Source organism: Marmota flaviventris, chromosome 4 (assembly GCF_047511675.1).
Source record: "Marmota flaviventris isolate mMarFla1 chromosome 4, mMarFla1.hap1, whole genome shotgun sequence".
NCBI lineage: Eukaryota > Metazoa > Chordata > Mammalia > Rodentia > Sciuridae > Marmota > Marmota flaviventris.
Genome location: NC_092501.1, coordinates 167,030,130 through 167,054,850, shown reverse-complemented (window position 1 = coordinate 167,054,850; position 24,721 = coordinate 167,030,130). Strand labels below are relative to the sequence as shown.

The window sequence follows — 24,721 nt, the reverse complement described above, 5'->3', positions numbered from 1 at the left end:
AGCGGGCTCACCACCACCTGGGTGGTCCTCCACCTGCAGGCCCTGCACCGTCTGGGCAGCAGCCAGCACCAGTGACCACTGTGCACAGGACACACCTGGCTATGCAGGTGGCACGCACCTACCTGAAGGGGCAGTGGGTAGGACGAGCAGGTTGGCACCGTGGGGGGCGATGGACAGAAGCCTGTGTAGGCCAAGATCTGCTGGGCAGGGTTGTAGAGGATCTGAGGTGGAGGAGGTGGACCGTAGGCCGTCTGGGAGAGAGGGACCTGTGGGAGAAGGGAAGGTGTCAGCGCTGCACCCCGGGCATTTGACAGATCTCCTTGGAGGGGAACTCCCACCCGGGGCAGGTGGGAGCCTGCAGGGAAGGCTGGGCCTCCCCTGGCTCCACAGGGCTTTCTGGGAATAGAAGCCCTGGATGCACGGGGCTGAGCAGCGGGTCCACACACTGGAAAGAGCCGGTGGCCACCCTGGGGCCTCTGGCCTGCAGCCTACTTAAACCAGCCCAGACCTGCCACCTGGAGGCTGCCGTCAACACCCCGGGCGACCCGGGTGACCTAAGCTTCATCTCTTAAGTGGGGACTGGGTGTGGCTACTTCTGAGGCAAAGGTGGACTTAGGGGCTCTGTAAGGGGCTGAGGCGGACGTTTCTGTGGCAAGCTGGCAGTGAGCACCAGCTGTCCCCACACACCATGGTTATGGGTGCTGGCCGCTGCCCAGATGGCCCAGCGGGCTCCTGTTAGGGAGCCCACAGAAGGAACCATGCCCTGACCATTGGCTGGAAACACACGGTGCCACTCACCATGTCCTTGAAGGCCCCCAGGACTGCGGCTGTGATGATGCCCACACACAGGCCCAAGACGTTGAGCACCATCGAGACCCAGAGCAGCCGGTAGAGGTGGACCACGTCCTGGCAACTACGCACTCCCACAAACTCGTAGTAGGTGGGCGAGGGCTCTGCGCTGCAGAGGACAGGAGAAACAGCATGACCACCCCGGGGGCTGGGACATGGCCAGGCGACGACCCCAAGGGGTCAGGGCGAGGTCCCGGTGACCCGTGCCCAGTGACCACCTTGAGGGCTGAACTGTGGCCAGGTGACTTCACATCTGGGCAATGATATCTGGGGAGAAGTTAGCACTAGAGCCACACCAGCTCCTGTGCAGACCTCTGAGTCAGAGAAGCCAGCGTTGGTCCACACTGCCCCATAGGCCTGGTCAGTTCTGGGAAGGACCCAGTGAGTAGGCTCAATGAATCCTGCAGCCGTGGAGGCCCAGTTGCCTCTCAGCCTCGCCACACCTGTGCCCCTGCCCTGGACTCGGGCTGCACTGAGAGCTGGTGAGGCAGGTCGTGGTGTCCATGAGTGACACTGGGCTGAGCAGGACAGGCAGCCAGCAGGGGCTGATGTCCACCTTCTCTGCCTCGCGGGCCTGGCAGGCGATGCCTGAGGGGTCCCTCGCCCTCCTGGGCAGGGGCCCATGTGCAGGGCTAGGGCTGGTGTGTGGCGGAGGCACCTGGGGTCAGCTGCTGCGGGGTGGGCACCCTGCCTCCAGGGGGCAGAAGCCCAGGGAAGCTGCACCCCGTATATCCCACGTTGGCATTCCCCAGAGAGGCTGCTCCCAGGTTGAGCCCCCGAGCCCCAGGCCTGTGTCTTGAGAGGCAGCAGTGGCCTCGCTGCATAGCACCGGGTTGGGGGTGCTTCCACAAGCTCATGGGCAGCACAAACAAGGGCGCCTGGCCACCACGCATTCCCAAGCTGGGAGCCAGCCTGGGGTGGGTCTGCAGCTGCCCATCAGCAAGACCTGTCCTGGCTCCGGCTCCACCTGGAATTGGCAGCAACTGAGGGCACTGCCCTGTCCCCCACCAATAAAGCCCCCTCAAGCCCAGGGGCGGTGAGAGGGCACCTTTTGAAGTGCTGGCATTTCTTTCCAGGGTGACCAGAAGACCGCACCCCAGGAGCCCCCGTGCTGCCCAGCTGCAGCCACCCCAGGCCAGGCTTCCATGGTCCTGGGGTCCTCAGGGCCTCCTGCAGAGACAGTGGCAGAAGCACAGCCAGGCTTCAAACAGACCTGCTGGAGCCTCCTCCAGGCCAGAGGGGAAACGCAGGGGGAGGGAGAGGTCCCCGAGCTGCACAGACAGGCCACAGAGGCAGCCCACGCTGGCACAGTGGCCCTGGCACAGCAGCACGCCAGCCACCTGCCAGCGCCCTGCCCAGGGGCAGCACCCTTCTCAAGCCCTGCGGGCCCCTCGGCTGTCCCGGGTCCTTCTGCACCTGGCAGGCCTGACCAGGGAGGCTTCCTCCTGGGGTACTCTGGTCAGTGCAGAGGACACACCCAGAGTCCCAACTCTCTGGCCCTGACTCCGGCACCAGGGGCTCTAGCCCTGAGAAGGGACAGTGCCAGGTCATGCTGGTGGCTACCCTGGTGGCAGCAGGTGACAAGCAGAGGAGGGCAAGGCCTCCCCGGGCAGGCCCCGAGCCCCAGCTCCTGGCTGAGGAACCTCAGTGCCTTTGCCCACATTAACTAGGCATCGGGTGCAGAGTGAGGGGAGGGACAAGCCTGTCAGGAGGGGAGGAAACACCCCCGGCAGGCGCCACCACGTGGGCCTCGCTCTGCGGATGCCGAGTGCCCGCGTGTGTGGGCGTGTGTGGGGCCACCCCGGCACCCTCACCTCTCGCAGGTGTAGAGGTCGCAGCAGTAGCAGGTGTTGCTCCTCACCTTCAGTTGGCACTTGCCATTGAAAGAGTAGCAGGTGACCTGGGAACAGAGGGACGATCAGGTCCATCGGGGCCTGGCTCCTTGTCCTTCCACTCATGCCAAGACCCTCCTGATCCTCACAGGGCTCTCCCCCTCTAGGCACAGCAGGGAGATCCTTGCTGGTGTGAAACACAGACGCCTCTCTCCAAGATGCCCTAAGCACTGGACAACCTCTCTGGATCTGGAGTGGTGGTGGCCACTCTCTGCCCCTCCTCGGACGCTGACACTCAGTTTGAGAGGCCATGTTTGTTTAAACTAAGGAACCTCCACAGCACTGGCACAGGAGGGCCAGACAAAGCCACATGGAGCTGAGTGCGAGACAGCGCTGGCCCCGGTATGGACAGCCATGTGGACTTGCCGTAAGCCACGTGTGCACCTGTGGTGGCCTCCAACCTGAGGCCACCAAGTGCCCTTGTCATTCCTGGCATCCCTCAGCTGGTATGAGGCCACGCTGCAGCTGTCCTCAGCCCAGGAAAGACAGCGGGCCGTGTCACCCCAGGGCCTCGCTGCAGCACTGAGCCAGTACAGATGCCAACTAGAAGGCCACACGGGGCAGCACAAAGGAACCTCAGCTCCGTGTGTCACAGCTGTGGTTCCAAAGAACATACAGGACGTTGACATGCCATAGCTGGCCCAGAAACAATCCTGGAGCACGGACATCTCGCCGCCTCACAGTGGGAAGGGCTACAGGAAGAACTCCTTCATCAAAACTGTCACCCTGTGACCAGACAGAGCTCCACCAGGGAAGCCGAGTGCAAGCAGAGCTCACCTCTGTCTGGTAGACGTCATACAGGTACCCTGCCCCACTAGAGTAGAACTGGCATCTTCCTGCACTGAGGGGCCGTGGTTCCTAGAGAGAAGAAACCCTGATCAGGACGGTCAAGGGCCCACAGGACAGAGGTCAACCCCAGAGCCTGCCAGAGAAGACAGCTGGCTCCTGTGCAGAGGTAGGGCAGCAGAAGTCCCAGCGCAGGAGCACCCGTGGGCCACTCAGCTGGACTGACAGGTCTTCTCCACCAGTCAACCAGGGAGAAGGGTGACAGCGCTTCACCATACCACAGACGCCTGACTCCGGCTCTGTTCCTAAGAGCAAAACTGTTTTTTTCTACTTTGGAAGGTAACAAGAGGGATTTCACTCAGACATCCCACCAGCCCATCTAAGCACCCACCCAACTGTCCACCTATTCATCCAGTCATTCACTCACCTATGCCTCTGTGCATCCACCCACCTGTGCATCACCACCTACACATCCATCCATCCATCATCCATCATCCATCCCTCCCTCCGTCTGCCCACCCACCCACCCACGCATCATCACCGACCCAACCACCCCAGCCATCCACCATCCATCATCCTGCCATCTGTCCATCATACACACATACTAACATCTGTCAGTCCTCCATACATACAGACAGCCATCTTTCCATGGGTCCCGAGCCACCCACTGCACAGGCAGGCCATGGTCGCATCCGTCTGTCTCCAACTCCATGGAGCACAGCAGCCTCAGACCCAAGGAGGCCGACATGCACCAGAGTTCCGCCTGGTTCACAGACCAGTCAGGCAGTCAGACCCATAGACCAACGGTTGCAAAATGCGTACGATTGCTGTAGCAGAGCAGACTGAGAGCTACAGGAAAGCGGAGAAGTGCCACAGCCATGCCAGCTGTGGAGGAGGTGGGGCCCGGCCCTGTTTGGCTTTCTTACTGTGATCCTCCACTTCTCACACTCCTCCTTCTGACCAGAGAGACGTCTGCAGCCCTGGTCGTGCTGGAGGAGGAAACCACTCCTGTCTCTCAGCAGCAGATGCCGGGGCGTGGCACACACCAGGCCCGCTCTAGGTTCATCCAGCCACATCTCTGTCATTGTGGTGTCCTCTTCCTCGGGGACACCATGCCAGGACCAGGGCATAAGAACACGCAGGACAGACACCAGGTGTGCAGAGGTAAAGGTGGCCAGGAGGTGTGACATGGGAGGTTCGGACGGGCAGTGTCAGAGCTCCCAGACTGCACCAGGCGACCAGCACACTGGTTTCATTAAAGAGGTTCGTGGCATAGAAGTTAACTAGTGAGATCAAAGTAAAACACACAGACTCAGTCACCTTTTCCTATGACCAGGTCCCAGACGGCTCTCCCCTCTCTGGCTCTCGCCTCGAACCGCCCGGTGGGGCAGCAAGGCTTACTCAGGACGAGCAGGAGAGAGGCAGGGCACGCCAGGGAGTGGGCTTTTATTGGGGAACTAGAAATTCAGGGGAAAATTCCATCCAGTGAAGGTCGAGGGGGGCAGCATTCCAAGGTCAGGGTCAGTGATTGGTCTCAGGGTCAGTGGTCAGTCACACCCCCACACTGACAGGCTCTCACACCTGGAGAGGGGGGGATAGCTCCAACACAGTTGGGCCAGAATGCCTCACACCCGATCCAGGAGGTGGGCAATCACGTGCGAGAATGGCTTCCCACCCCAGACAGTGTTCAGGGACAGCGGTCAGTGGGTTTTCACCCCGTGGCACATGTCCCAGTGGGAAGTGACTCTGGGTGACGATGGTGTCTCAGAAGCATCATGGTACATCAGTCACTGGGAAGACCTTCTTTCAGTAATGGGGAGTCCTGCACTGCCAGGGGCCTCACCAGGGTGGACTGAGTCAGATGGTCTCCTGTCCAGCCTGGCCACCATCAGCAAGGTCATGGGGGAATATAAGAGGCCAGCAGTCCATCCCACTCCATGATGTGCAAATCAATGTGTCATACCTGACGATCACACCCCTCCCGCTCCATGTACGCCCCTCAGTGTGTCCCCCTGCGGCCACTCCTCTCCCACTCCACTGTCCCCTCAGTGTGTCCCCCTGCGGCCACTCCTCTCCCACTCCACTGTCCCCTCAGTGTGTCCCCCTGCGGCCACTCCTCTCCCACTCCACTGTCCCCTCAGTGTGTCCCCTCCCCCACTCCTCTCCCACTCCACTGTCCCCTCAGTGTGTCCCCTGCGGCCACTCCTCTCCTGCAGCACCCTTCCCATCTGTCTCATGGTGTCCTGCTGCAGGATAGCTCACCACAGCCCACTTCGTTCATTTATGTCCCCCCAGGAGAGCGGATTCTGTTCCCTCCTGTGACTGTCATTGTGGCGCCTGGTTTTGGAGCCTTGTCACCCTGGTGGGGACTGTACTCACAATGTGCTGTGCAGCAAACACGCCGTCGACGACAGCACAGCAGAAGGCTGCGACCACACCAAAGCTGATGAACACAATGGCGGCCACCAGCTGGAAGCAGAGGACAAGCAGGAGTGGTCAGCTCCGCAGAAGGACCTCCCATCAGCCCCCTGGTCTCCTGGAGTCGGCCTCCTTTCACCTGCCCCTGCACCCTCCCATGCACACCACCCCCAACCCTGATCCAGCCAGGCCCAGCAGAATGCCTGAAGGTCACCACCCCTCATAGGGTCAGTCCCTACCCTGCACCCACGACCTGGGACACCCGTGCAGCCTTCTCCCACTTCACGCCCCCTCACCCGTGCTTGGCACAGGCCTTGTGCAGGTAGCAAGTGCACCTTGCACACTCTAGTCCTGTGCTCCGGGAGCCAGGAGCCAGAAGCAGCCCACTGCACACCTGTGACTATGCCCCCTGTGGGCGCTCCCTCAGTCTGCAGCCTCCTCTTTGGACTGCTCCAGGGCCCGCTGTGCACTCCTGGCTGACACACAGCTTCTGTGAGCAGCTCCGCACACCTGCTCTTCCACGTTGGAGCACTGCATCAGGTGCCTGACCTCGGCTGGCAGTGACCGCTGCCTTGTCCTGCACCTGCACTTGGCCAGCTCCCACCTTCTGACAGCAGAGCACCTCTCCTCGGCCACGAAGCACTCTTGCCACTATTGTCCTTCAAGGTCCAAGGATCTGGTCACGGTTCAAGGTCACCCAGCTCTGCACCCTGACACATGGGCCCTGCTCCTCAGCCCCCACCTTGGGGTGGCTGTGCTTTCTGACCTTCGCCCACGTGGCAGCAAGAAATAGCACTTTAGTGAGTTGTAATTTGTGTTGCTCTGTGTGTGCGGTGGCGCACACCTGTAATCCCAGAGGCTCAGGAGGCTGAGGCAGGAGGATCACAGGTTCAAAGCCAGCCTCAGCAATGTAGCGAGGAGCTAAGCCACTTAGTGAGACCCTGTGTCTAAGTAAAATACACAATAGGGCTGGGGTGGGGCACAGTGGTCAGTGCCCCTGAGCTCAATCCCCAGGCCCAATAATAATAATAATAATAGTGATTTAGGTTTCTCTGATTCTGAGTGAGTTTGAATGTCCTTTCCTTTGTTCAGGGCTCTTCCTGTGACTCTTGTGAATTAGCTGTTGACCTCTATGCTTCCTGTTGGGTTCTGGGCCTTGTGCCTCAAGCTGTAGAGCGTGCAAGCGTGCACACACAACACACCCATACAGAGGCACATGAGTCTATGTGTACATGTAATACGTATGCACACATCATTACATGTGTGCCTTGTGTCACGGCATGTGTGCATGCAACAGGCACATGTGTGCACACAGGCTCACACCTCCATACACATGTGTACAGGGCACACATGCAGGTACTATGAACATGTGTGTGCACACAGGCTCACACCTCCATACACATGTGTACAGGGCACACATGCAGATACTATGAACATGTGTGTGCACACAGGTTCACACCTCCATACACATGTGTACAGGGCACACATGCAGGTACTATGAACATATGTGTGCACACAGGCTCACACCTCCATACACATGTGTACAGGGCACACATGCAGATACTATGAACATATGTGTGCACACAGGCTCACACCTCCATACACATGTGTACAGGGCACACATGCAGGTACTATGAACATGTGTGTGCACACAGGTTCACACCTCCATACACATGTGTACAGGGCACACATGCAGGTACTATGAACATGTGTGTGCACACAGGCTCACACCTCCATACACATGTGTACAGGGCACACATGCAGATACTATGAACATGTGTGTGCACACAGGTTCACACCTCCATACACATGTGTACAGGGCACACATGCAGGTACTATGAACATGTGTGTGCACACAGGTTCACACCTCCATACACATGTGTACAGGGCACACATGCAGGTACTATGAACATATGTGTGCACACAGGCTCACACCTCCATACACATGTGTACAGGGCACACATGCAGATACTATGAACATGTGTGTGCACACAGGTTCACACCTCCATACACATGTGTACAGGGCACACATGCAGGTACTATAAATACATGTGTGCACACAGGCTCACAACTTTATATACATGTATACAGTGCACACATGCAGATACTATAAATACATGAGCACTCAGGTTCACACCTTTATGCACATGTGCACAGTGCACACATGCAGATACTATGAATCCATGTGTGCACACACATGCATTGCACACATTTGGATGCAGACACATACACGTAAAATCACAGATACTGTGTACATTAGCGTACTTGTGTGCGTGCACACACAGCCACATCCTGAGTCTGACCTATCACAATCTCTCCTAGTTTGTCACGTGTCTTGAGATTGGGGTTAAAATGCTTTCCCAAGAGATCGATGCTTGTCTTCCCGGGTCACTGTGCATCTTTTCTTGCTTCTGGGTTTTGTCAGAGTTAGAAAGTCCCCTTGAAAAGAGGAAAGCCAGCAGCCTGCCACCTTCAGCTGGCACTCACAGGTCTGTCCCAGGCCCCCATCTTGACAGGCTGCCCTGCGTGTGCGAGAGGCTCCCTGAACTCCTATTCCCCTGCGGCCACCTGCCCTGCACTTCCTCCTGCTGGACCCGGCCCCGGGGGGTGCCTTCTCTCCCGCCTGCGGGCATCCTGACAAGGTCTCCCCGCGGGCGCTGTTACCCCTCCCCCAGTGCCTGCCAGGGCCGTGCTGAAGCGTGTCCTCGGTGCTATCTGCAGAGGTGCTGAGCTGCCCGGCCCCGCTGCCCCCGCACCTCCTGCAGGGCTCCCTCAAGGTGCCCGGTTCCCCTCACTTGTCAGTGTTCAGCCTGCTGCAATTGTCCCAGGGCCTGTTGGACCACCGTCCTCTGGCTGCTTACACACGTGTGTGTGCACGCTGCACGTGTGCACACATGTGTGAAGGGATGTCCACTTCTGTGCCACCTCACACCTTCCTTCCCCTCAAGGCCTCTGGACGCCCCTGGAGAGCCCGGGCTGTGGCAGAACTCACAGCTGTGCGTGGTGGGCAGCCCTGGCCCCTCTGGCCTTGCCCCAGGGACATGGCTGTGGACGCGTCGTCGCAGGGCTGGCTTCTGACCGGGGGAAGCCCTCCATCAACCAGCCACTCTGGCTGCGATGCTTGAGGATGGCCCCAGAGAGGGACGCAGTGGAGTTGAGTGCAGCTGGACCCAGGACCAGGGCCTGGGCCAGCAAATCAGAAGTGCCACTTGGGCAGGGCTCAGCTGAGCCACTGCGGGTCACCCAGGACAGAAAGACCTGAGGTGTCACATCAGTGGAAAGAGACAAAGATCTCAGAAATGCTAAGAATGCGAAGCCCCCCCAGGTCAGTGGGGCTGTTCTCATGTCACCTGAGTGTCCCAGCTAAACTGGGAGCACTTATTACTGCTGGACCCTGAAGGTGCAGCTCGACCCTCCACACCAGTGACACCCGTGTGGCCGTGGATGGAGGTACCAGGCTGCAGGTGGCAGGCTCCCCCTCAGCCCTCCCCTCTTCCTCTGCGCCCCCTGCTCCGGGCAGCTCGTCCCCCGCCCTTCCTCCCCTGGCTCCCATGCTGCTCTCCCTGCAGCCTCATCAGGACTGGCACGGTCCCTCTCTGTCACTCCGGCGGAGAAAGCTCTTGTCCAGACGCAAGTTCCCCCAGTCGGTGAAACCACTGCCCACGGGAGCCCCCCCCCCCCGGGTTCTGCTGGGCCGACTCCCCCAGAGGCTCAGAGAAAGACCTGAAGATGGGTGGACCTCGAGCCCGCCTCCCCCGGCCCTGAGGCTCAGCTGTGGAGGGAGCGCTCCTTCACAGCTGCTCAGCGGGCACACTGCACAACCAGCCAGCTCCCCGAGAGGCACCCGCACCTTCGTGCCCAGCCGGCCCCAGCCGGCCCCAGGCGGCCCAAGGAGGCTCTGGAAGCCAGTGGGGACAGATGGCTGCCTCCGGACGGCTCAGTGGGGAAGGTGCCCTCAGCCCCAGGGCCCTCGAGTTTGCTGTCCAACAGACCCAGAAACCAAACGCCAGTCCTTCCTGGCTCTGTGGCTCACCACGCCTGCCTGCCGTCCCATGCCCCCGTCCTGAGTCCAGGGTGCCCTGTCCCCAGACAAACAGGCCACAGCAGCGTTGGGCAGTCAGTCCTCCTCCTAACTGGAGAGGCCACTCCCTGACTACAGATCCGTTAGCAAGGGTCACTGGAAGGACTTCAGGAAGTGGGCTCTGCAGCTGCTGCCCGGGCGTCCAGGAGGCCCTGGCAGGGACATCTGTGAAACCCACCCGCAGCAGCCGGGTCTGGGGACTCAGTCCCCAGCAGCCACCCAGACGGTCTACCACCCCAGATCCTCACAGGACGGGGACACCTACTGATGTGAGACCCCTTCTCCATCGCACTGCCCCCTGCCCAAACCCCCCTGGCCAGAGGGGCCAGGAGTCCCGCCAGAAGGGACACAGATGCCTCTCCTCCAGGACTGGCTTCACAGACACATACCATCCACCTCCCTCCTGACCCCTCCAGGCTGGCCCCACCCCTCCCTGTGCTCCCAGGGGTCACCATCCTGCACCCACAGCTCTGCCCTTTAACCCTTCTGGCTGCCCGAGGCTAAGGAGGGCTTGAGGCACAGAGTGCTCTGGAGCAAGGCACGTGTGCTGCCACCCCAACCTCTCTGCACACTTGCCTGTGTACATACATGCACATGTGTGCAAGCTTGTGCACACGTGAGTATCTGCATTGTGCACACGTGCACGAACACACATGTGAGAGCATTTTGTGCACGTGTGTGAGCCTGTGTGCACATGCACATGAGTGTGCTATACACACATGTGAAAGCATGTGTGTGCACACCTATGTGATTATGCACACACATGCACGCATACATGCACATGTGTGAGTGTGTACACACACGTGGGGAAGCATGTGCATGCACATATGTGGAAGTGTGCATGCATGTGTGTCGTGTGCATGTGTGAGAGTGTATACGTGCACATGTGTGAACACGCGTGTGTGCGTGCATGGGGACGGGGGTTGGCAGCCAGCACACTCTCTTTGCCTCCTGGCTGTGAGGAACCAGGCAGACTCTAGAGCTGGCAGTGAAACTGATGGCCTGTGGCTGCCTGGGGCCAGCAGGAGCAACTGCCCATCAGTGGAGAAAGAGCAGGCCCAACCCCTGGGGTGTTCTCTGGCTGTCTCTGGAGACTGACACTGTAGCCAGCTCAGATAACGGTGGAGCCACGTCTGAGGACCAGATTCCACCATGCAGAGCAAAAGGGAGGCCCTTGGAGAGGAAACGGTGCAGGTCTGGGGTTTGTTCCTCCAGATGAAGGAAGGAAGCGGAGGGAGACGCAGCAGGACTGGCCCTGAGCTGACAGCATGTCTCGCCTACAGGGGCCCAGGCTCACTCTGTTCTTGTCTACTTTCACATTTGCTTATGATTTTTATGGTAGAATTCTAAAATATAAAGCCACCAAGAAAGCCGTGTTCCTCTGTATCCGGACACTTAGAAACACCGCAGTCCTCCTGATCTATGTCGGAGACGGCCGCCTGACCTGCTACTAAGGAAGAGCGCCGTGGCCGCCCTTGAGGCCTCGTGGGCCCAGCTCTGGGCCTGCTCCCGTGCAGCAGCTCATCTGCACACACAGGGCACAGCTGAGGTCCTGAATAGTGCCATGCCGCAGGGTGGACAGGGGATCAGCAGTCAGCACATGTGCTCAACATGCCCAGTTAGCCCAGGACACCTCCAAGAGGTGAGACCCTGTCAGGGGATCCGGGCCGAGGACCTGTCTGCAGGAGACCTGGGCCCTGGCAGCTGTGGCCACGTTCAGGGCCACCTTACCCCTGTGAGTTCCACATTTTTTTTTTGGCAAAGCCAGACTGAGCAGGAAGAAACTCTCCTCTCTGCAGGTGATGATCTTGTGGACAGGAATCCCTGGGGATCAGTGGAAAGCCATTGGAAGCAACAGAGTTCAACAGGGTACAGGACGAACCCACGAGACCCAGAGGCGAGGAGGATCCAAGCATTAAACGAAGAAGGCGACATCCTTCACGTGGACTTGAAGAGACTCGGCCCACTGGGGAGAGATCTGGCCAAATTTAACTTGCACTCCAAAAACAACAGAAAGATTCTGAAAGAAACTAAAAGCCTAAACAAAGGGGAAATGTCTGGTGTTCCCACATTGCTACCAGGGGACAATCCTCACGTCCACCTCCAGGTCCAGCACGTCCCTACGAGCCCCGGTGGGCTCCCTGCAGAGGTCAGCCAGTTGATTCTGTGCCCATTGGAATCATAAGGGAGCAGCTTCACCAACAGGATCCCGACCAGGAAGACGAGCCAGAGGGCGCAGCCTCTGCGCCTCGCACTCACCACCTAGCTCGTCCTCCAGCCTGGCGCTGCCCGAGGACCGAGTACGTGTGCACGGGGGGCTGAGAGCCAGAGCTGAACCTCACATTCATGACCTGCTGCTCTCGACAAGAGAGAAAGAAGAGCCTCTCCACGAGTGGAGCGCGAACAACCGCAAGAACACAAAAGAGCGGGCGTCCATCCCTCCTCGCGCCACGTCCGAATCCCCGCTCCGTGTGGGTCAGGCCTCAGCGGGGCCTGGAGACTAGGACACCCTCTAAGAAACCGCAGGCCTGGACTTCACAGTGCCTCTTGGGTATGGTACCAAAAGCGTGAACAAGAAAAGAAAAAATAGAATTAGACTTTGCCAAGTTAAAGAAGGACACCATCAAGACCTGGAAGCCAGCTGCTGGGTGCAACACGAGGCCACCACTCTCACACCTGGTCAGGGCCTTGAATCTGGCCACTCCAGAGGAAAAGAAAGCAACCCACACCAAGGGCAGGCGGCCCGCAGGACGTCTCTCCAGAAGCCAGCCCAGGAGCAGAGTTGGTGTTGGAGCATCAGGGACACCAAGCCAGAGGCTTCCCACCCTCCCTCAGCCAGGACAGGGAGGAGGGCAAGGCGGCCCTGGGGAGGACAGCGGGCAGGCTGGAGCCCTCACCCACCTGAGGAGTGCCAAACGGGGCGGCCCCTGGAAAACCGTCTGGCCATGCCCAAGCCACTGAGTATGATTCACTACAGGACCTGGCCGTCCTGGCCGTGGTGGACACCCAGAGTGAAAGCACGTACGTACCTCAGAGATTTGCACTTAGGCAATCGTGAAGTCCCTCACCTGGCCAGGGGACACAACCACTGGGACATCCACACAGGGGACAGTACTCATCCTTAAAGGGAAAGGAAATTCTAACACCTACTACAGCAGGGGGGCCTCGACACCACAGCATGGGGGGCCTTGACACCACAGCACAGGGTCCTTGACACCACAGCATGGGGGGGCCTCAACACCACAGCATGGGGGGCCTTGACACCACAGCATGGGGGGGCCTCTACAGCACAGCACGGGGGGCCTTGACACCACAGCACAGGGGGCCTTGACACCACAGCATGGGGGGGCCTCAACACCACAGCATGGGGGGCCTCAACACCACAGCACAGGGGGCCTTGACACCACAGCATGGGGGGCCTTGACACCACAGCACAGGGTCCTTGACACCACAGCATGGGGGGCCTCAACACCACAGCATGGGGGGCCTCAACACCACAGCATGGGGGGCCTTGTCACCACAGCACAGGGTCCTTGACACCACAGCACAGGGTCCTTGACAGCACAGCATGGGGGGCCTCAACACCACAGCATGGGGGGCCTCAACACCACAGCATGGGGATTTCATACAACAGCACAGGGGGCCTTGACACCACAGCATGGGGGGGCCTCAACACCACAGCATGGGGGGCCTTGACACCACAGCATGGGGGGCCTCAACACCACAGCATGGGGGGCCTTGACACCACAGCACGGGGGGCCTCAACACCACAGCATGGGGCGCCTCAACACCACAGCATGGGGGGCCTTGACACCACAGCACGGGGGGCCTTGACACCACAGCATGGGGGGCCTCAACACCACAGCATGGGGGGCTTTGACACCACAGCATGGGGGGCCTCAACACCACAGCATGGGGATTTCATACAACAGCACGGGGGACCTTGACACCACAGGGGTAGGGGGCGGGGCTCGAAACCACAGCTGTGGGCCTTGAGAACATTATGCTGGATTTAAGAAGCCAGACACCAAACGCCACACGGCACACTACGTCACCTTTGACGTGAAAACCCAGGGTAGGTGGCCCCAGGTGGTCAGCGGGTGCTAGGGCCAGATGGTGTGGGCAGAACCTGAAGGCTTCGGGTTCTTGTTGGCATGAAGATGCTCCAATGATGACGGGGGGGATGCGCCTATGTCTCAGAGGGCAGTAGGGACCCTGGAGGTGTAGTGGGTGCATTTATGGGTTATTTCTCATAAAGAGGCTTTTTAAAAATGGAAGCAAAGAAGTTGGCCTTGGAGGACGGTGCAGCCCCCAGCCAGTGTGCGGCTCTGCCTCACCCGGACTAAGGCACGGGGCCCAGGGCTGCTGTGCAGGCGGACCTCTCATCAGAACCCAGCTGGCTGTGACCCTCCCCGGGGCCGGAGCTGCTCCGGTCTCCGGGAAGAGTGGGCATGCCTTACCATCTGTCTTCTGTTCTCCACCAGGTTGATGCCAAGGATTCCCAGGAAAGAGCCAAAGCCCAGCTGAGAGCCGAGAAAAAGCAAGAGAGAAGTCAGGTCAGCCTCATGCAACATGCAGGCTGTGCCACCCAGAGCCCTGGCACTGCACCCGGGGCAGAGGGCAGCCAGGCCCTGGGCCCAGCTGGGCGGAGCAGGGGGTGCTCCACCCTCCAGAGCCTCCAGGTTGCTCACAGCTCACAGGTGGGAGTGTCAGACCATGTGGAGAGAGGGGCAGGCTCTTCCGGACCCCTTTGACAGCTGTGGGTGGACAGCCTCTGTGTAACCTGGCACTTCTGTGGCCACTGGATAAATGCACACTGACCCTGCAGACCTTGGTCTCCATGGCACCTGAGGCTGGAAGGAGGCGGCAGCATCTAATCGTGGGGTGGCTCCCCTGCTTTGCAGTTCCACAGCCTTCCGCCCCTGCCTGCTCCGGGACTGACCACAGGAGCCTTGTGGTCTCTGCTCAGAGGGACCTGTCCCTGGGGAGCCTTCAGGAGCTGGTGTGTTAACGGCATTGACTTGCGTCCGCGTACCTGGGGCAGGCCTCGCGTGCGGCTCAGTGGGAGCCAGCTCCTTGCCCCTCAGAGCACGGGGCCTGCCTGCACTGAAGCTAACTTCCTTCTGGTCAGTACAGAGTTGGTTCATGCCCAGGACGTGTGCGGCTGGCAGAGTGAAGTTGGGAAATGCCCACTAGAGTTACGAATGCAACTCCAAGGAGGAAAACGTTAAATCAGTGAAACTTGCGAAGAAACAAAAACTCCGCCATGCGAGCTGTCTTGGTGTCTGCAAAAACCTTGGGATGGTGCATGTTCACAGCCACTGGCCCTGACTTCCAAGGCCCGAGGGAACAGGACAGAGGCTGGAAGAGGGCCCGTGTGCAGGACCTCGTGAGATTTCACCTGTTAGAGCTTGCTGTGTTGACAATGGTACAGGCACAGTCCTGAACAATGCACAGGGGGACACAGGTGCACAGGGGACACAGGTGCACAGGGGACGCAGGTGAACAGGGGACGGAGGTGCACAGGGGACACGGATGCACAGGGGACACAGGTGCACAGGGGACACAGGTGCACAGAAAGATGCAAGTGCACAGGGGACACGGAGGCACAAGTGATACAAGTGCACAGGGGACACAGATGCACAGGGGACGCATGTGCACATGGGACACGAATGCAAGGATGCAGGTGCACAGGAGGACACAGGTGCACGGGGGACACGGATGCACAGGAGATGCAGGTGCACAGGGGATGCAGGTGCACAGGGGACGGAGGTGCACAGGGGACACGGATGCACAGGGGACGCAGGTGCACAGGGGACGCAGGTGCACAGGGGACACAGGTGAACAGGGGACGGAGGTGCACAGGGGACACGGATGCACAGGGGACACAGGTGCACAGGGGACGGAGGTGCACAGGGGACACGGATGCACAGGGGACACAGGTGCACAGGGGACACAGGTGCACAGGGGACACGGATGCACAGGGGATGCAGGTGCACAGGGGATGCAGGTGCACAGGGGACGGAGGTGCACAGGGGACACGGATCCACAGGGGACGCAGGTGCACAGGGGACGCAGGTGCACAGGGGACACAGGTGAACAGGGGATGGAGGTGCACAGGGGACACGGATGCACAGGGGACACAGGTGCACAGGGGACACAGGTGCACAGGGGACACAGGTGCACAGAAAGATGCAAGTGCACAGGGGACACGGAGGCACAGGTGATACAAGTGCACGGGGACACAGATGCACAGGGGACGCATGTGCACATGGGACACGGATGCAAGGATGCAGGTGCACAGGAGGACACAGGTGCACGGGGGACATGGATGCACAGGGAATTCAGGTGCACAGGGGACATGGATGTACAGGGGACGCAGGTGCACAGGGGGACAGGGATGCACAGGGGATGCAGGTGCACAGGGGACGCAGATGCACTGGGGACGCAGGTGCACAGGGGACACGGATGCACAGGGGACATGGATGTATAGGGGACGCAGATGCACAGGAGGATGCAAGTGCACAGGGGACACGGATGCACAGGGGACACAGGTGCACAGGGACGCAGGTGCACAGGGGACACGGATGCACAGGGAACACAGGTGCACAGGGGACGCAGGTGCACAGGGGGACACTGATGCACAGGGGACGCAGGTGCACAGGGGACATGGATGTACAGGGGACGCAGATGCACAGGAGGATGCAAGTGCACAGGGGACACGGATGCACAGGGGACACAGGTGCACAGGGGATGCAGGTGCACAGGGGACACAGGTGCACAGGGGACACGGATGTACAGGAGGATGCAAGTGCATAGGGGACACGGATGCACAGAGGACGCAGGTGCACAGGGGTACACGGATGCACAAGGGACACAGGTGCACAGGGGACACAGGTGCAAAGGGGACACAGGTGCACAGGGGACACGGATGCACAGGGGATGCAGGTGCACAGGGGACACGGATGCACAGGGGATGCAGGTGCACAGAGGGACACGGATGCACAGGGGATGCAGGTGCACAGGGGACACGGATGCACAAGGGACAAAGGTGCAACAGCCACGGCTAGATCAGCAGGTAGGGAGCATGCAGCGACTGCTGTGAGCACACCCAGCTGTCCAAAGCAGGAGCCAGCCTTGCTGAATCTGGCCAGCACGCCTCTGGGGCAGGGCTTTGTTCAGGAAGAGCTCCTGTGCGACTGAGGCCCAGAGCCGCTCCACAGTCAGCCGAGGTCACGGAAAGCTGCAGGCCCTGGGGCCACTTTCATCACCAATATCAGCAGGTGAAAGTCACCCCTGGGAGTTCCTTGGAGAGTTTGGTCTGGGGTCGCAGGCCACTGCGACCTTCTATGTGACTCTCGATGTCTCAGTGGGCAGAGATGGCGCCAGCACATGGCCCTCCTGTTCCCAAGTGTGGCATGACATCAGAACCCTCAGTGCTGGCCTCTTGGCAGGAAGCTTTCAAAGCACTTGCCCATCTTCCCAGGGGAGCCGGTGGGTACCAGTCGTGTGGGATGAAACCTGGGGTCAGAGCTGGTCCCTCCTGGTTCCAGGGAGGCCCCTGTCTTTCCCAACTCCTGGGCTATGGCTCTCCTCCACATTCGCCACCTGCCCTCCTCTCCTGAGGACCCTGCGGTCACCCCCAGGCCACCTGGATGGTGCAGGACAGCACTCTGTCTTAAGGTCTTCTGACCAGCAACCATGACTGGTCTTTGTCTCAGAGTAGGGCATGGAGGTCACTGGGGGTCATCCTGCCCAGCAAGAGTACCAGTAGGCTCTCCAGCTCTCTGTGGAGCTGGTGTGGACGGTCGCCCCCCATGGACACACCAAGACCTGCCCTCTGCCTCCCCACGGACCCGGGACTCACGATGATGCCTGGGTAGTAGCCTCCCACGGTCACGTTCTCCGTCCTGGTGGTGGCAGCAAGACCGATGGTCAGTATGAGGGCAGACACCAGGAGCAGAGAGCCCACAAACCACAGGGAGGTCCTCTTCCTTCTGGCAAACCCTTCTGTGCAGAGGACCAGAGAGGCTGGTGAGGGCAAGCGGCAGGCACACCTCAATTCCACCACCCAGGCAGGGACCTGGGCCACCTCCCAGACATGCCCACCCTCACCTCCTTCGCCTTTCTCCGAGCGGGAGCAGGGAGCACCTTGGCCCCCACAGGGAATCGCCAACAACAGGCCAGGCCCTGACTGTCCCCAGGCCTCCCGAGCCCAGACCCTTGGCACTGCCCCCTCTCCGCCCCTGCTGTACCGCAGTGAGTTCCTGTCCTGGTGAAGCCAGAATTAGACAGGCATCAGTTCAGATGGGTAAATCGAGTCAGTCGGACCAGGGAGGCCAGTTCTGAGTGCGTCTGGAAGTTGGAGACTGTCCCCTGAGGGACTGAATGTGAACTCCCTCAGAGCCCTTCCTCCACCCTGATCCAGAACCTGCCCCAGCTCCAACCTGTGGCCAAGGTCACCTGTCCCAGGAGCTGCCCCTCCCTACAGGGAGCTATAAGGCCTTTAGTTAAGGTGTCCAGGGCTGCTCCACCCTGCCCTTCCCCTCAGCCCACCTGGTTCCCACCTTTGGGCCTCCCACCGAGCATCCCTGGGCACTCCTGGCCTGGTCACGTAACAGGAGGGACAGAGAGGAGGGGAGAGGGCAGCAGAGCAAAGGAAGCCCGGGACATGTGAGCAGGCAGGACACCTCGCTCCTGGGGACACCAGGACAGCAGCTGTGGCCCCTCCCCTCCCAGGAGAGTCACCTAGACCCCTCTTAAGTAAGCCCTGCTTCATGGGCAGCCTCAGGGGTCTCTCTAGTGTTCTCCTTCCACACTGGGGAGCAGGACCCACGGGGACGGCGGCATCATGGGAACCTGATTCCCACCCGCCCTCCCTCCTCGGGCCCTGGTGTGAGGTCCTCTGGGCTCCTGCTGCCTGGACAGGCCACAGTGTGCCCACGGATGCTGTCCAGGCAGGACCGCTCCCTGCCCTGGCTGCGTGGCACGCAGTGGGCCCAGCGTGGCTGGCTCCAGCAACAGGGGGGTTGGTGTCCTGGGCTCCTTGCCTGCCGCCCTGAGGACGTTTGTCCTGTGGCCCACGGAGCAGCAACCACACCCAGCCCTTCACTGAGCACCTACTGCGCGCCAGGCTGCCTGAGCACTGGCCATGCAGGAAGAGCCTCCTGCCCCGTGGGCAGCTAGCTCAGTGCCTCACCTACGGGAAGCTTGGCCCTGGGCCTGGGCCGGATCGATCAGGCGCTGCACTCGGACCACACACCTGCCCACAGGCCCTCTGGGCCACTGTCACATGGCGCCTGAGGCTGGGAGCATCTGGGCTGCCCCTCGGGTGAGAAGCTCAGGGTCACCGAGAGAAAGGTTGCCCACAAGGCCCGCGATGAAAGTGGCTGAGGCTGCCCGGCCCCAGCCTGCCCTGTTGGCTGCTGGCCTGACAGGCAGCACACGCAGAGACACTTCTGCACAGGCAGCAGCTCAGCCAGGGGATTCAGGGTACCTCCAGGAGGATCCTGAGGGCTGTTCCTCAGACTCTCCCTCCACTGGGACTGCTTCCTGGGATACAAATATGAGGGCAGAGCCCTGCAGCCATGTTGGACCACGAGGGACTTGAGGATGGAAGCCACTCAGGGCAGGACAGCCTCGAGTGGCTGCCTCCAGACTTCCACCAGGTGGAAATCCCTGGACTGTAAACCTCTGTGTGGGTGCCAGATACTTGTAGCCGAATCAAATCCTAACAGCTGCACAACTCAGGAAAGCAAGACAGGCACATGCCTGCTTCTCCCCCAACCACCCATCCTCCCTGGCCTGGGGGCTGGAGCTGCTCCATCCACTCTTCATGCAGCACAGGCTCCCCACGCAGGGGTCCCTGCCGCAGCTCACAGTGAGGAGGCCGAGGCGCAGAGAGGGGGCCACACTGACCCACCACTGTCTGGTCCAGGTCACTGGTACGGAAGGGAGGAGAGCAGTCTAGGGCTCTCTCCAAGGCGCTCTGTACCCTACATGCACAGGCGGGAGGGCAGCCTCACACCAGAAGCACCACCAGTCACTGACCACCAGCCCTGAAGGCCACAGACCACCAGCCCCGATGGCCCTGAAGCGGTGTGGGTGGACGCCTGGCGCTCTGGAAGGTCTGCACCTGAAGGATGCCCCTCCCGGGCACTGCCCTGTGTGAGGCTGGCCCTAGGCCTGAGCCTAGGCAGCTCCATTTTAAAACTCCAGTTTCACCTGCAGTCTCGCCAGGCACGCCACAGAGCCCTCCAGGACGGCCTCAGACAAGTCACTTCCCCTGACCCTGGTTAGGAGAGGGAAGCCCCTGCCAGGCTGTTCTCCCTGACAAGAGGGAAAGGCAAGAAGATCGGGGGAGAGCACCAGACCAGACTTTCTGACCCCAGGGTAAATGCTGTCACTGAGAAATCCAGTGGTAGCTGATAAGGATTGAAAGGGGGGTCAAAAGCCCCCAAATTTAGAATAAATAATAGAGCTGATGAACAGGGACTCAGCCACCCGAAACAAGGGGGCACTCGAGCTGGAGGCCTGAGGAGGACCTGACGTCCCACCACTGGTCATCGTTCCTGAGCCTCTGCGCCATCCTCACTGCTCTCAGACTCCACAGCCTGGTCTGGACCCTGGTGAGAGCCGCAGCTTCTCCCTATGACCCTCTCCCCAACCGGTCGGCCGTCCACTCCACGCCAGGAAAAGCCTGCCCTGGTTCGGGACCTGGTCACCGCGGTCTGAGTAGGTGGGCATCTGCTGGACTTAGAGCCTAAGGCTGAAGACTTTTGGACTTGGCACGCAGAGGGAAAGTCTGTCCTGAGCCTGTCATGATCAAGTGTGTTTGCAGTGCTTAGAATCAATCTAGAACTTTTTGCTGTGAACTGATCATGTCCATGGCAGTGCCTAGCATTAAGGATCGTCGTTTTCTTATTAAGAACCTATAGAGTGAAACTGTATTGAGTGATCTGAGTGGATAAAGCATTGACAGGGGCAGTAGCGCGAGGACATTCTTTATTTCTCCCCTCGACTGCATACGCCACAGTTTCGCCCCCTCGCGACACCCTGGCACCACTGCAGTACCATTCCTGCCTTCCTGATGTCACCTGCAGGCACGCTGCCGTGCTCCCTGGTCACTCCCTCCTCGCTCCCTCTGCGGACTGAGCACAGCCATTTGCAGGCCGCCCGTGGCCATGAGCACTGCAGCCCTGGCTGCCTGGGCCCCAGGGTGCCAAGGCTGCCTGCACGTGGGCAGCAGCGCCGGGGCCTGGGGGAGTGTCCTGCTCCAGGGAAACTGAGCGGCCAGGGACGGAGGATCTGGGAAAGGTGCCTCTGTGAAGAGGCAGCGGGAGGCCTCCAGGGAAGGCCCCAAATGGCCAGGGGCAGTGGGGTGGCCACAGCCAGGCCTTGAGCAGGGGGCAGATTCCAACTGTCACTGTCCCCGACTTCCCCAGCAGCCTGGGCGCTGAGATGGCCTTAGTGAAGCCTGGTCTGTGGAGCTCAGGCTGTGGGGACGGAGGGAGGCCTGCCTGGCCACCTCTGGCCACGGTGCCAAACAGCACAGCCTCCTGCAGGTGGGAGCGGGCCGGGGCACCCTTACCAAGGCCCTCACTTCCACATGGTGCCCAGAGGCTGCCACAGCCCAGAGCACTGCCCTGGGCCTCCTGGCTGCCCTGGGAGATGCGGTGTGGCCCAGAGACGGGGAGTGTGCGTGGAGCCTGCAGAAGGAAGCCAGATCCTCAGGTCTCTGAAACCTACCAACCAGCCTGGATTTTAAAAAGAAGCTTCCCCAAAACATGACATCAAGACTGCTTCTCCCCCACCACCGGTCCTCCCTGGCCCGGGGGCCGGAGCCTGCTTCATCCGCTCTTCACCTTCGTTTTGAGGTTCAAAAACCTAGTAAAGGAACCACCGCGTGACCCCGCTGTCCACTCTTGGTGGGCACGGTAAGACCTAAGGCAGCGTGCCACAGGGACAAGCCACATCGACATCTACAGCACACAGTCCACAGGCGCCAAGCTACGGAACCAGCCCAGGTGCCCGTCCACGGAAGAAGAGAGGAGAACGTGGTATGTGTGCCACAGGGGTTTACTGAGCCACAGAGAGAGGCCCTGGCACCCGCTGGAAGACGGAGGGAACGGGAGAGCGTCATGCCGCGTGAAGCAAGGGCAGATGTCTGATACGTGCCAGAGCGAAATAAGGGACCAGAGAAAAGGGAGGGTGTGCTTGGGTGGGAGTGGTACCCAGGAAAACAGGAGAGAGCAGCAAGGTAGGAAGGAGGGGCTGAAGGGCACAGGAGGGAGGCTGCCCTCACCTTCCTGCCTGGATGCCTGGACCTCAGCACCTACACCCACCCAGGAGGCACAGATTCAGAGAGCAACAAGTGAATAGCGGAGATCAGTGGGGGAGGTAGGGAGGGAGGGGGAGGAGGGGGGAGGGGGGAGGGAGGGAGGGAGAGGGGGAGGGAGGAGGGGAGAGGAGGGAGGGAAGAGGGGGGAGGGGAGGGAAGGGGAGGGGGAGGTAGGGAGGGAGGGAAGGGGAGGGGGAGGTAGGGAGGGAGGGAGGGGGAGGGGAGGGAGAGGGAGGAGGGGAGAGGAGGGAGGGAAGAGGGGGGAGGGGAGGGAAGGGGAGGGGGAGGTAGGGAGGGAGGGAAGGGGAGGGGGAGGGAGGGAGGGAGGGAGGGGGAGGAGGAGGGGGGAGGGAGGGAGGGGAGGGGAGGGAGAGGGAGGAGGGGAGGGAAGGGGAGGGGGAGGTAGGGAGGGAGGGAAGGGGAGGGGGAGGGAGGGAGGGAGGGAGGGGGAGGAGGAGGGGGGAGGGAGAGGGAGGAGGGGAGGGAAGGGGAGGGGGAGGGAGAGGAGGAAAGAGGGAAGGAGGGGGAGGGAGGGGGAGGGGGGGGGGAGAGCGCTGAGACAGACTAGGGCCAGTGAGGATTCCCAGGCACTCACAGGGAATCCTCACACCCTGTAAAACTGAAAGGACGCAGAATAAGAAAGCGGGACTAAAGACCCAGGTCTGAAGAGCAGTTGGAACCGTGTTCAGGCAAAAACGAAGGAATGATGACGTGACGTTGCAAAGGAAAGACGTGGGTAGGAATCAGGAGCACCTGTGAGGGCTGCGCTGCCCAGTGTCCGAGGTGTGGTCATCGGTGGAGACCTGTCACTTTGGAAAGGCCAGTTCCTTGCCGTTTTATCATTTGCATATATTTTCTGCACTGTTTCTCCTGTGAACATACTTCCTGCGCTTTTTCATTCTCATTGTAGTAAAGACATTTTAAATGAGAAAACAGAGAGAGATGTAAGACCAAGCACCACGGAGGCTAAGCAGCCGCCCTTCTTGCTGGTCGGCTTTTGAAGGGGGTGGAGCCCCTGACACTGCACCCCCCACCCTGCCTCCAGCACAGCCCTCTCTTCCCAGAGCATGCCCTGTCCTCTGTCCTGCAAGAGCACCCTGCAGGACAGCCCTGGCCACCTCTGGCAGAGCCCCTGGGAGCCACTGCACCAGGTTTCCTGTTTTCCCTGTCCAGCCCGGTTCCACAGCTGCCCCCCTGCCTGATTCGGAAATCCAAGGATGATCTGAGGTTCCGTGAATTGAAGTGGAGCAGTGGCTGGGAGGGCGTGCCCCGACCAAGCGCCTCCTGACACTGCGTTCCTGGCCTGCTTCCTCAACAGGAGCATTTCCCAGCCACACTGGACCCAGGAACAGAGGGGCAGCGGGTGGGTCATTTGAAGTCTGTCTGCTCTTCACAGTAACAGGGGAAGCGAGACAGGAAGACAGAGTCAGAGGAGACAGAAGGAAAGGCCCAGGGGAGAGAGGAGAGGGAGGGAGGGAGGGCGGGGCTAGGAGATGGAGGGGCCCAGGCCTGAGAAGCCAGGCGCGGTGGTCCACGCCTGTCATCCAGGCTCAGGAGGCTGAGGCAGGAGGATCATGAGTTCAAGGCCAGCCTCAGCAACTTAGCAAGGCTCTAGGTAACAGCCAGACCCTGTCTCTAAATAGAAAATAAAAAGGGCTGACATGTGACCTGCTATCCCAGGTGGCAGAGAGAGAGGGAGGGAGGGAGGGAGAGAGAAAGGTGAAGGAAGGAAGGAGGGATGGCAGAGGGAGGGAGGGGTAGGGCTGAGCAGCCAAACTCCGAGGAGGCAGGTGGCACAGGCCCCTGGGTCCAGCGTCTTTCCCTTGTTCTGCTGGCCTGGTGCGACCTGCAGACCCAGCCCTCTGGCCCCACATTCGCTGCCCACCCCTCAAGACTCACAGGAGACTCCCCCCACCACCCGCTCACCTGTGGTGTCCAGCAGAGCCAGAGGCCCGGGCGCTGGTGCGGACGGCATCCTGGGGGCGCACAGAGCCAATGCCCTAGGGGCTGCTCCTGCGCTCACCCTGGGCAGCAGCCCAGCAGATGGTGGCCACAGTGGGGCAGGAAGAGCCGCCGGCAGCACTGCCCCCGTCAGGCCCAGTCTCCTCTCGGCCCGCCTCTTTCCCTCCCTCTCCCCCCTCCCTCTGCATCCCTCCGCCTTCTCTCCCGCCCGCCCCGCCCGTCTGTCCCCCCACCACTCTGCTCCAGCCTGTGCTGGACATTGGCCAGTGGGAGCGTGCACTGCCCAGGGTGCGGGTGGGGAGCAGAGCCCCTCAGGAGCACACCACGGGGGTGCTCGCTCCTGGCCTGCACCCCGACACAGGGCCTTGGGCAGCAGCACAGTCCTTGCTTGCA

General features: G+C 60.5%; 1 protein-coding gene across 4 annotated transcripts in view; it reads right to left on the bottom strand.

Moving 5' to 3' along the window:
• The window catches only part of Tmem255b (transmembrane protein 255B), a 29,973-nt gene extending 5,550 nt beyond the window's left edge, over positions 1-24,423 (bottom strand). Inside the window, exons 1-8 of one of the 4 annotated variants that reach the window (XM_071611666.1) lie at positions 24,293-24,423; positions 17,894-18,036; positions 14,487-14,549; positions 5,907-5,996; positions 3,519-3,599; positions 2,664-2,749; positions 799-958; positions 123-266 (exon numbers count right to left, since the gene is read on the bottom strand). In XM_071611666.1, coding sequence (XP_071467767.1) covers positions 123-266; positions 799-958; positions 2,664-2,749; positions 3,519-3,599; positions 5,907-5,996; positions 14,487-14,549; positions 17,894-18,036; positions 24,293-24,341 — 816 coding nt within the window. In that variant the 5' untranslated portion in view covers positions 24,342-24,423. The remainder of the gene's footprint in view (positions 1-122; positions 267-798; positions 959-2,663; positions 2,750-3,518; positions 3,600-5,906; positions 5,997-14,486; positions 14,550-17,893; positions 18,037-24,292) is intronic. The other 3 variants (XM_071611668.1, XM_071611667.1, XM_071611669.1) reach the window with 3 other exon arrangements.
• Positions 24,424-24,721: the final 298 nt, after the last annotated feature.